At 40.5% G+C, this 12,936-nt stretch overlaps 1 protein-coding gene across 4 annotated transcripts in view; it reads left to right on the top strand.

Annotated features, from left to right (window-relative positions):
* Wdr70 (WD repeat domain 70) overlaps positions 1 to 12,936 on the top strand; it is a 299,169-nt gene that overhangs the window by 13,558 nt on the left and 272,675 nt on the right. For 3 of the 4 annotated variants that reach the window (XM_008842080.3, XM_029567785.1, XM_029567787.1), the window contains exon 5: positions 1,840 to 2,032. In XM_008842080.3, coding sequence (XP_008840302.1) covers positions 1,840 to 2,032 — 193 coding nt within the window. The remainder of the gene's footprint in view (positions 1 to 1,839; positions 2,033 to 12,936) is intronic. The other variant, XM_017800345.2, reaches the window with a different exon arrangement.

Consider the following 12,936-nt stretch of genomic DNA (forward strand, 5'->3'; position numbering starts at 1 on the left):
CCCTGTCTTAAAAAAGAACAAAACAAAACTCCTTAAAAAACAAACAAGCAAAAAACCACTTTTAAACAATCTTTTCAAAGGAAAAAAAGGTAGTATGTTTGACTCTTAACATTTTCCCATCCGGTATTTCCTGTTTCTCAGGCTCTACATCCTGTTTTAGAATGTATTGTTTTCTACCAGAGACTTATTTTTCATAGGGTCTCCTTAGTCCCAGCCCACCTAGAAGTCACTGTGTGGACCATGCTGGCTAGAGACATTTTTGGACATAATTTCATGGACTTTGTTTTTCAGACTATTGAAAATATGTTAAAAATTCTTAATTTTTTGGTTTGGGTACATTAGAAGCAAAAAGCCAGAAATGGAATTAGGAGCTGCTTAAGAACTAATGCATTCCATCCAGATTTTATGTAGTATTAGGTCTGGATAATGTACCATGAAATTAACAGGGATCAACTTAGTTCCCAGTTTAATGCTTACTTTTGAACTAGTTAACTCAGTTAACTTAGCATGGCTGCTAAGGATCAACATTCTAATTTAGAGCTCTGAATGACTTGAATGACTTTGCATTAAAAAGTCATTTGACTTATCCTTGGACTTGAATCACAAGGCAGTTAATTTGAGAGTGCATAGCTCAATGTAAAATTATTCCATCATTCATTCATTATTATCTGTTAATTATTGGGCATCTTCTGTGGGTAAGCACTGTGGGTAAGCACTGCTAGTCAGTGGAGGTACAACAGTTAGCAAATCAGATAAGATCCATGTCCTCATGAAGCGCATATTGGAATAGTTGTATTTAATGACGTGGATAACACATCACAGTGAACTAAATAGCCAATCAAATATAATTCAGCATGTTTTAAAAAAAATTTTAAATTTTAATTTCTTTAAAAATTTATTTTATTTATATTTTTATTTTATGTATATGAGTGTATTGCCTGCATGTTTGTAAGTGTACCTGTGTTGTGCAGTGCCCACAGAGGTCAGAAAAAGGTGTCAGATCCCCTGGAACTGGTGTTACAGATGGTAGTTAGTTGCCATGTGGGTGCTGGGATTGAACCTGGGTCCTCTGTAAGAGCAGTCTGTGTTCTTAACATTTGAGCCATCTCTCCAGCCAAAATATTTTTATTTTTTGCATGTATGAGAGTATTGCCTGCATGTATGTGAGTGCACCCATGTTGTGCAGTGCCCATGGAGGTCAGAAGAGAGCTTCAGATCCCCTGGAACTGAAGTTATTGGTTGTTAGCTGACATGTGGGTGCTGGGAATCAAACCCGGGTACTGCAAGAGCAGTCAGTATTCTTAACCACTGAGCCATCTCTCCAGCCAGTTTAGCATATGTTTGATGAAGATAAAGTAAGGTTAAGGTCATAGTGGTGGGGTGTGTGAAAGTTCAGACAAGTGTGCTTTGAGGAGCTGAGGAGCTGAGAAGCTGTGCAGGAAGGCACAGGAAGAGCAGCTCAGCAGATCAGGAACCCTTGGTGACCCTGCCTCACCTGTAGACTACAAAGAAGGCCCACATGTAGCCCTGGCTGGCCTGGAACTTATTATGTAGACGAGGCTGGCCTTGACTGCCTCTGTCTTCCAAGTGCTGGGATCAAAAATGTGCACCACCCCCTGTATAAGATAGGGTAATATTTGCTGAATGTGGTAGTGCAGGCCTTTAGTCTCAGCTCTTGGAACATTCACTTAATGTTTGAAGGTTACAAATTTAATAATATTTGAAAAACTAAAGGAGAGGTAGGATTTCCTGAAAGTGAAGTTCTTTCTCAAAGATACACTGGAGAGGCCCAGAGTCTGCAGTAGCCGAAGCAAAGAGTGTGTGTTTCTGTATTTTCAGGGATACAAGCAGCAGTGACAGTGAAGACAGTTCTGATTCTTCTGATGATGAGTTAATTGGCCCTCCTTTACCCCCTAAAATGGTAGGAGAACCAGTTCATACTGTGGATGAAGATATTCTTGGCCCTTTACCTCCACCTCTCTGTGAAGAAGATGATGATGATGATGAATTGGAAGATGAAGGAGAAGAGGAAGTAAGTATCAGTGGTCATGTAAGAGTTCAGGGAAGCTGTATCTTTATAAAGTATTATGGAGGACAGTTTCTTGCTAATCATGAGTAAGAGTAAATTAAAATATGATAAAAGCATTATATATAAGTTGACATTGCTTGGAATTGCCCCCACATGGTGGTAATGAAAAGCCAACTTGGACTGGTGAGATGACTGAGGCTCTGAAAGTGCTGGCCTTTCTGCCTGGTCATCTGAGTCCTTTCCCTGGGACCACATTGTGGAAGGAGAGAACTGACTCTGCAGATTGCCCTCTGGCCAGTAGGATTTATCTTCAGTTGATATTTATTCCATTTTTATGGCGATAGGGATTGAACCCACAGTTTTGTGCCTACTAGGCAAGTGTTCTACCACTGTGCTAGAGACTCACCTCTTAGTTGATTTTTTATTATTGTTTTTAAGTTCTCTGCTGAAAACACATCATCTTATTTTGCATCACTTGCAGCATAATTCTCTTGATATTTCATTATAGAAAATTTAATGATTCTAATAAAAGGCAGGAAAGACGAAAATGTAGGAGAAATATAAGATGGTAGGCATAAGTACAAATGTATCTGTATTCACAGATGTCAACAACATGCACTTGACATGCATGATACAAAAATTCTCAGATTTAATAAAGAATTTAGAAAGATCCTTTGAGTATATTAGAGTATATTAGTGATATACCTAAAATTTAATTACTCAGATTGAACATAATCAAAGGAGTATATCAGAAACACACTAAACTAGTTAGCTGATTAATGTCATAAAATTGAAGTGAAATAACCTTTAAATCATAATCATAATTACTGGTAAGAGTGACATCATTTAATGGTAAAAGAAACATTTTGCTCTTGAGGAAAATTTGACAGTCCTTAATCTCTGTGTCTCTAAGGCAGTACTTCAAGGAGTGTGAAGTAAACACTGGAAGAATTACAGGGAGAAATGGACAAATGCACAATCAATGGTAAATTCAGAAATTAAGACGAGTTAAAAGGCATACATTTGACTAATGCTAGTAATTACACTAGGCAATCAAAACCAGCAATACCTAGGCCATAGACCACTATGGAACATTGACTGTTATGGAGCCACGATGAAGAGGTACTCAATTACAGAGTACCTCTAAGTGTGAGGATGGGTTTTGTGATGGACTGAATGTTTGTATCTACTCATAACTGTTAGGCCAAAACCCTAACCTCATATAGTCCTGACTATATTTGGAAGTGAGGCTTCAGAGGAAGTCAGTAAGGTTAAAATAGATCAAAAGATCCCATAAAAATACTGTCTTTTTAAGAAGAGGCATCAAAGCTGGCCATGGTGGTAGTGGTGGTGGTGGTGTAGGCCTATAATACTAGACCTCAGGCAATTGAGGCAGGAGGATTATACACTCAGGGCTATCCTAGGCTACCTAGTAAAACTCTGCCTCAAAAAAAAAATAATGATGACAGAGAAAGAAAGGAAGCAAGGGAAAAAAAAGAGAGGGGAGGGAGGGAGGGAGGGAGGAAGGAAGGAAGGAAGGAAGGAAGGAAGGAAGGAAGGGAGGGACAGATGGACGGCTATGGGACATCAGAAACTGTATGCTTACTTTTCTTTACCCTTCCTCTCAAGGCAAGGAAGAACAGCTATTTGAAGATGTAATAGAAGGTCAACCAAAAACCAGATTTTCCAGCCTCTTGATTATGTGCTTCTAGCATCTAGAACTGTAAGAAAATACATTTCTGTTGCTTAAGTCACCTGGTCTGGTATTTTCTTATGGCTGACTGAGAGCTAACTTAGGAATTTGCAAGGCTGGCAAGAGGTCAGAGAAGGGGATGAAGAAGAGTATTACAGATAGTCACACACACACACAATTGCCATAGTAAAGTCCCAGTTGTATACAGTACAAATATTGTGGTGAATGTTTTGTGATTACACATAGAGATGTTTTTGTGCTAGTGAAAAGATGAGGTTGATGAGATCAGATCCAGAGAGCATAAGGATTGCTTTCAGAAGGAATAGACTTTGATTGAGCCTTGTAGAGAGTTACATGGCCAGTGGTAGGTTATAGTCTAGGAAGAGTGATTAGAAGTAATAGAGGCACAAGGTATAAGATTAGATTTAGGGGAAAGTCAGCATGTTTAGAATAGATACTTAATAGCCAGGTGTGGTAGCACATGTGGCACAGGCATGGTGGCATAGTCCAAGCACTCAGGAGACAGAGGCAGGCAGATCTCTGTGAGTTCAAGGCCAGCCTGGTCTATATAGTTCTAGGACAGCTGGGGCTACAGGGAGACCCTGTCTCAAAAAGACCCCCCCCCCCCAAAAAAAAAAGGTACTTCATGAAGAAGAGCAGGCCTTTGTCTTGGAGTTGGCATGTGAGCAAGCCCAAATTGTAGCTATCTTGAAAAGTCAGTGTGGCTCAGTAAGGGCTTCAGAAATCCACATGTAAACTTTTGCTGCCCTTAGCTGTTTTGTAAATGTGTCAAAGTGGAAAAAGAAAATGCTGCCAAGATTATGTATAGGTCGGGGACTGGAGAGATGGCTCAGCAGTTAAGAGCACAGGCTGTTCTTGTAGAAGACCCAGGTTCAAATCCCAGTGCCCACATGGCAGCTAACCATTGTCTATAACTCCAGTTCCAGGGGATCCGGCATCCTCTTCTGTCTCCTCTGGAGGCACTGCATGACAGAGGTGCACTTAGACAAATGCAGGCATAACACTCATACATATTATGTATAGGTCAAGGCAAGCCTATTGATGTGTGACAACTGTCTGGCTTTTCAAAGTACACACTAAATGATAATGCAAAACATACTAGTATTGTTAGAGGCTTAAGTGGAACATTTAGAGGGGAGGCAAAACAGAATTGGTGCATTTCTCATTTCTATTCTAGCACAACATCACTTAGAGGTCAGGACCAAGATGTAGATGAAACAGTTAGCTTAACAATTTGGAAATGAGCATGTAGCATTGCAGTGCTTTCTTAGATTCCAAGAAATTAGGTTACTTTTAAATGAAGGCTTTCAACTTTGAGAGGCTATGGTATGGTGAGTGACAACTACATTTTTTTTTTTTAAGATTATAAGTCAAGTCCTGACTTTTTTCCCCTTTTTGTTTTTTTTTGTTCTTTTTGAGACAGGGTCTCCCTGTAGCCCCAGCTGGCCTAGAACTCACTATGTAGACCAGGTTGGCCTTGAAATCACAGTGATCTGCCTGCCTCTGCTTTCTGAGTGCTGGGACTAACGTTGTGCACCACCACACCCGTCTTCCATTTTCCTATATTTTCTTTCTTTTATTTTATTTATTATTTTTATTTTATGTGTATGACTGTATTGCCTGCATGTGAGTGAGTGCACCCATGTCATACAATGCCCCGGAGGTCAGAAGAGGGCTTCGGATTCCCCTGGAACTGAAGTTAAAGACGATTCACAGCTGCCATGTGGGTGCTGGGAATTGAACCTGGGTCCTCTGCAAGAGCAGTGAGCCATCTCTACAGCCTCCCATTTTCCTATATTTTCATGTTAATTCGGATATGTGGGATGTTGACAGCTTCCTAGAGCCAATAATAAGAGAAATGAGAATAACAGGCACCCCCCCCCCCCCAAACTTCCTAGCAATGTCTTGAATGTGAATGTTATTGTGGGATATAGATCATTTGGCGGTACATTTCGGGCAATTTTTGTAGTAATTTTTTCCTATATTTCAACACCTAATTCAAATGTTTCTGGTCTTAGAAAGAATTTTGGTTTTCTCAGTTGCACTAAGAGTCCAGAGATCTACATTTGTTGATTGAAACTGAATTTTGCTTAATCATTCTGTAAATGCTTTTGATTTCTTCTCTTTTCCCCCTCTCATATTTACATTATACAACCAATGTGTGTGCTTTTCCCTTTTTTCATTTTTAGCCTTTCCCTCTATTTATTCTTGGCTCTAAGCTTGCAAAGATGTTAAACTCTTCTATAACTCAGTTTGGCTTGCACGCCACTCTCTAATCTCTTTTTTTTTTACCATGTATGATTCAGAAAGAATATCTGTTTTTTACTTATATTTATTTCTCTAAGTATCTGCTGTCAGTTTCTGCCCTTGCCACTGAAACTCATCTCTTTGGGATCCCTACGTGACCACTAAATATTCAGATCTAGCTTGGTGTGGTACACACCTGGAAGCTAGCTAGACCAGTCAAAGCTACATACCAAGACTCTCATAACACAACAACAACAAAAACCAGTCACCAAACAACACAAAATTTCACAAAGTAATTCAGATTCAAAAGTCTTTTCTGGTTGTGTCTTGAAGGTCTTCCCTTTTGTTTCCTTTTATTCTTGGTTTGCTGCCTGTCTCTTTGACTGTATATTCAATAGATACTTATTAGGCACCTGCTATGAGGTAGGCACTTTCTAGGTCTGGAGAATATGCAAGGGATATGCAGACAAGCTCCAGTAGTATTTACATTTCTGCTACTGCTTCCTATTTCCCTACATTGCTCTAGCCATAGCCTTTCCTAAGGAGCCATTCTTGCATACCTTCTCGTTGGTCCTCGGCCTGGGTGGCATTTCTTGCCTCTACTTGCGTCATAACTCTTGATCATTTGGGGCAGCTGGTAGTATTGTACTGGCTCATTTTAACTTAAGATCTGACTTCTCATGAAGCATTCCTATTTAAGCTCCATATTTAGTATTCTCAATTCAACACATCTAAGATCGAACTGTTACTTAAACTCCTGTGGTAGCCATTTAGCTGGACTCTTTGCTGTGGATCTTTTTTACAATACCTTCTCACTGCTGTAAGATTAAGTTCTGTAATACATGATATTGCAAATATTAGTACTCATTCCCTAGGAGGGTAAAAAAAACCAGTACAGCAGGCAGTACTCCATCTGGGAGTATCTAAGTACAGTTTAAGCTTTTCTGTTTATGTTTTTTTTTTTTTTGACAGGGACTTTCCTTGTAGCTGCAGCTGGCCTAGAATTTGCCATGTTGACCAGGCTTGCCTCTATCTGTTACAGAGATCCACCTGCCTCTACCTCCCAAGTGCTGGGATTAAAGGCCATCGTGGCTGACTCAAGGCTGTATAATTTTGGGCAAATTACTTAATGTCTCTGAATTTGTTTTTTCCTTCTCTATAAAATGAGACTGAAAATTCTCAACTCACGTTGTGTGGACCCATTTAATGAATCAACGATTGTATCCAGAACCCTTAGAATGGTGCCTATATGTAAAATGCCCAGTTGTTTGCTTTTACTGTTAAAGTTATCTATTTGAATAAGTAGCAATAGTGGAAAATGAACAAAAGCCTGTGATTTATAACAATAAAAAATAAAAAATGAAACTATAGCCACCTGCGCTGTTCCAGCATTTGGGAGGTGGACACAAGAGCATCAGGAGATCAGGAGTTCAAGTCCAGCTTCCACTGCATAGTGAGTTTGAGACCTATTTGACCTGCATATAGCTCTGACTCAAAAAAAAAAAAAAGTTTTAAACCATGTTAAATACTGAATTAATGCTTTGTAAAATGCAGTAGAAGCATTCTCTTTAAAATTAGGAATGAGGGGCTGGAGAGACGGCTCAGCGGTCAAGAGCACTGGCTACTGTTGCAGAGGTCCTGGGTTTGATTCCCAGCACCCACATGACAGATAACAACTGTCTGCAATTCCAGTTCAGGAGGTCCTCTTCTGACCTCCATGGACATTGCACGACACAGGTTCATTTACATACATGCAGGCAGTAGTACATTTATACACATAAAAAATAAAATAAAATAAAATTAGGAATAAAATAAAAATGGTACCTTTCATGTCAGTGTTTGATATTCTAGACATTTTTGGTAATTAAACTGAAATGATCACTACTACATAGAAGTGCAAACAGTATAATTGCTATCACTTTGTCCTAAGCAAAAAAGGACTAATCAAACTGATTAGGCTGATTTATTTTGATGGAATAATGTCTAGTTTAAAGACTTAGAAATGAAAAAGAGATTCTATTGAAAAACAACTACAAACATTACTAAATTAAGGATGAAATGTGTTTGAATATAAAAGACAATATAAAACTTTTCAGTACAGGAATGAATATATATAAGGACCACTACCCAATTGGTGAACATTTCTCCATCCCCTGCATCCCCTGCCCCCCGCCCCCCACAGAGATTAACTAATGCATCCAGCTTACTTATTTGCTTACTTAAGTCTGGCCATTGAGTGGTAGATTTGTTCTTTGCACTGAGATGCTCCAAGATACTTAATCTTATTCTGCTATGAACTGGAAGTCTGTGAAGGTGAGCCTTGAGTCTGTCAGGTAGCCAGCCTATTTATCAGTTAGTGCATTAATATTATTTTTTTTAAATGAATAATTTATTGAGAATATCATACATGCATATAAGGTGTTTTGATCAAATCCATGCCCATTCCCTCCCCTCCAACTCCTCCCATATCTCCCCGTCACTTTTTTCTGATAACTTCATGCACTCTTTCTTTTTCTTTGATTTATTATTATGTTTTTTTATGGGACTTTTGGATACTGTAACATTCCCCCCTCTGAAGAGGTAACCCTAAAATCTTTTAAGGATTAGATACAAGCCCCCAAATATTTTTGACATTTTTGGCTTTTGGAATGGAGTATGTTGCTAAGAGGCCAAAGGACATTGTGAGTTTTAGCCAAGAAACTGGCTACTTTTCTTTGGGGTCTTTTTTACCCTAACTGCCTAGCCATTTCCTACCTCCTATTCTTTTTTTTTCGGGGGGCGTCATTTGAGACAGGGTCTTTCTGTAGCCCCAGCTGTTCTGGAACTCACCATGTAGGCCAGGCTGGCCTTAAACTCACAGGGATCTGCCTGCCTCTGCCTCCTGAATGCTGGAATAAAAGGTGTGCGCCACCATGCCCAGCATCCTACTTCCTATTCTTATCACACCATCCTCTGAAGAGGTTAACCAAATTGCCAATAGGTAATTGGGATGGAGACCGCTCTGTCTTCTTCCAGGCTGAGCAGGGATGCAGTATGAGGCACTTGGAGTACCCCTTCAGTGGGTCTATCTAAAAAACTCCCTAATTGCATAACTCTTATCTCTAGTAGGAAAAGAAAGTCCTTGAATCGTGAATAGGAGATGTGAAGAAGTAAAGGCAGCAAAAGTAATTAACATTACAAGTTCTAGACTTTATTATTTTATTTTTATGTTTAATTTTCACATGTTCATATAAGAGTCCATTGGAATTTCTTAACAAGGGCTTTCAAAAGTATCCCTCTTTTGGGTTCCTTCTCATTTTTCTTTTGTCTTCCAAGGCTGGACTCTAGAGTGATGGATTCAGGATTTGCTTTCAGGTATTTATATCTGTTGAAGTGGTTAGAATCAGTGTCAGTTCCCTCTCAAAGGCTTCGAGATAACTGAGGGGTTGCTGAGGTGTATGTATGACCTGAGGGTATGCACACTGGAAAGCCTTACCCAGCATGGGTCATTCCTTTTCTTCCTAGCCTTCCCCAGATTGTATACTTTAGCCCTCCCCAAATCTAGGAGGCCATGTGTGATTAGGGCCAAATTACATACAGTTGGCTGCGAAGAATGGCTGGATACTCTGGTGAGGGTCGAATGACCCTGCTTGGCCCTCTTTCAGTGAATAAGTACAACTGTCAACAAGCCCAATTGTGATGATGTTTAGTGATCAGGCTCAGCCGAAGGCATGATGATGTTAGTTATTTCATGCAGAAGGGATTGTTATATAGCATCATCTTATTAAAAGGACTTGGAATTTTAAAAGATTTGGTGCTAGGAAACACATATGATGGAGAACACACATCATTTATTTTTCTGGAGACAGCATTTTCTAATTAATTAATGATCCAAGTTACCAAAATATGTGGATTGTGGATATCAACAGTGCTTAAAGGAAATTTTTTTAATTATTTATTTAATAACCACATAACTAGAAGAAGCATTTTGTTACAACAGCATTGACATATTCAATAACAATTTCCAGAGCTAAGATGCATCTTTCAAAATTGGCTGTAAATATTTAGGTTTACAGGATGAGTCCTTTGGGTATATGCCAAGGAGTGGTATAAATGGGTCGTATGGTAGGTTCATTTTTAGTTTTTTAAGAGTTCTCCACACTGTTTTCCATAGGGGTTGCATGAGTTTGTAATCCCACCAGCAGTGAATGAGCATTCCACTTTCTCTACATCCTTGTCAGCATTTGGTATCATTTATTCTCTTGATCCTAGCCAGTCTGACTGGAGTAAGATGAAATCTTAAGGTGGTTTTAATTTGTATTTCCTTAATGAACAATGATGTTGAACACTAAGATGTTTCTTAGCCATCTTTATTTCTTCTTTTGAGAACTCTCTATTCAGATCTTTAGCCCATCTTTTAACTGGGTCATTTGTTTCCTTGATTCCTTGTTTTTAGAATCCTTGTTTTTGGAGTTCTTTATGTATTCTGGATGTTAAATCTCTGTCAGATGTGTCACTGGTGAAGATTTTTTCCCATTCTGTGGGTTTTTCTCTTCATTTTTTTGATTGCTTCTTTTGCTGTACAGAAGCTTTTTAGTTTAATGAGGTTCCACTTGTTGATTGCTGGCCTTAATTCCTGAGCAACTTCTGTCTGATTCAGAAAATCCTTTCCTACACCTATATCTTGTAAGTTACTGATATATTTTCTTTCTATAGTTTCAGGATTTCCAGTTTCACATTGAGGTCTTGGATCCTTTTGGAGTTGACTTTTGTGCAAGGTGAAGATAAGGATTTAGTTTCATTCTTCTACAGGTAGAGATCCAGTTTTGGTAGCACCATTTGTTGAAGATGCTGTCTTTTCCTCCGCTGTGTGTTCTTGGTATCTTTGTCAAATATCAGGTGGCTGAAATTGTGTGTACTTGGGTTTGGATCTTCAGTGATGTTCCATTGATCTGTGTGTCTATTTTTGTGCCAGTACCATGCTGTTTTCATGACTATAGCTCTGTAGTATACTTTGAGATCTGGTATAGTAATCACCCCAGTGTTGCTCTTTGTGCTCAGAGTTGCTTGTTACAGGTGGCCTGAGCTGGGCACAGTTCTTTGCTATGCCATACATATCCTCCTTTTTTGTTTTAAATAAATGTGACCCTGGGAGGCATGGTTCTGTGCCATACCCTTGTTGACTCCAGGCCTCAGGGGATCACCTCAAGCGGCGGTGCCTGTCTTAGGTTGCCTCAACTATTGAGGTCTTACCCGTCATTGACTACCCACCATCCTGGTGAAAAGACCCGAGAGGTTTGGCCTGTCATGAAGGAGGCATGGGGGGGTTCTGCGACATAGCTGGGCTGGCATCTAGTGGCAACAGGGAGGGTGTATTGGAGGAACCTGCGAGGGATAGAGAAAAAGAAAGCACACTTCATGGATGAGAGATAGCTGACAATATGTTATACATTGGCTCCTTGGGAGTTCGTAGTTGGTAAGTGGCTCCCTGTAACATCTTGGTTCTCCACGTCCATTCCAGTGTCAATGGCAGGGCGAATGTTGCGGGCAGGGACCCAGAGCCTTGCAGCCGTGTCTTGCCCTACATTAACAGAGAAGGTGGTGAGGGAAGGGAAAGGAGAGGTCCTCTTATTGGGGAAGGGTGGAGAAGTGAAGTACTAGACCTACTGTGATGATTAAGCAGATCAGGATGCCAATGGTAGGGGCCCACTGAGACATACAGACAGAATGTTCAGGATTCCTGGTGCTTAGTAGGGAACTTCCATGGGTCGTTACACCACGGCCGTATGCCTGTATAGTGTCTCTGCAAAGGCTCAGCTAATGGCCTTGCCTTGGTTCCGAAATCAGGGGGTCAGACCCTCATATGATTTTGATGGGACGAACCAAAGGTGGGGAGGGGCCAACATGGGCTTCGAAACCATGAGACGAGGTGTGCCTTCCTAGCAGGAGGGGGAGATGGACACAGGAAAGGGGAAGGGGAGGAGGCTGCCCTCTCACCCTCAAGCAGCCATCAGCACACAAAACAGAAAGGGGCCTAGTCACCGGTAACCAGCCTGGGGGTGCCTCGCTGACGCCAAAGGGCAGGGTCCCTGTTTGGGCGCCAGTTGTTACTGTCCTCCCTTGGAGCCAGCCAGAGGGGGACACAGGGTCCCTGCCGATATGGGGGTGAGAGGCGCGGAGTCATGACACAGACACCAGGAGTCGGGTGAAAGCAAGCAGAGGACGAGCTGCTGCAGACTCGTTTGTTCCGGGAAGCATTTGGGGTTATAAGGGGTTGGCTAGCCAATCATGGTTTCCCATGCTGTCCTATGATATCCAATGGCCATCTGTCTCTGGGCAGATCATCTCTCAGCAGGTTGTCATTGCCATGCCCGACTGCACTGGGCCGTCACGTATGTGGAAGTCATTCCCCATTCCTTATGGCAGGCGGCCTGAGCTGGGCCCGGTTCTTTGTTATGCCATACAGTTGTTTTTCACTATCTGGGGTCTTTTGTGCTTCCATATGAATTTAAGGATCATTTTTTTCTAATTCTGTCAAGTATGTCGTGGGGATTTTGATTGGGATTGCATTGAATCTATATATTGGTTTTGGTAGGATGGTCATTAATTACAATATTACAGTCCATGAACATGAGAAGTCCTTCCATCTCCTGGTGTCTTCCTCAATCTCTTTCTTCAATGACTTAAAATTTTCATTGTAGAGATCTTTGGTGTCTTTGGTCAGATTTATTCCAAGATATTTTATTTATTTATTTTGTAGCAATTGTAAATGGGAACATTTCCCTGTATTCTTTCTCCAATTGCTTGTTATTGGTTTATAGAAAGGCTATTGATTTTTGCAGATTGATTTTATAACCTGCCACTATATAGAAAGTGTTGATCTGTTCTAGGAGTTTTCTGGTGGAACTTTTGGGATCTCTTAGGTAGAGTATATCATCTGCAGAAAGTAATAGTTTTACCTCTTCTT

The sequence above is a fragment of the Nannospalax galili genome, unplaced genomic scaffold, assembly GCF_000622305.1.
Source record: "Nannospalax galili isolate Female #2095 unplaced genomic scaffold, S.galili_v1.0 scaffold139, whole genome shotgun sequence".
In the NCBI taxonomy this organism is placed as follows: domain Eukaryota; kingdom Metazoa; phylum Chordata; class Mammalia; order Rodentia; family Spalacidae; genus Nannospalax; species Nannospalax galili.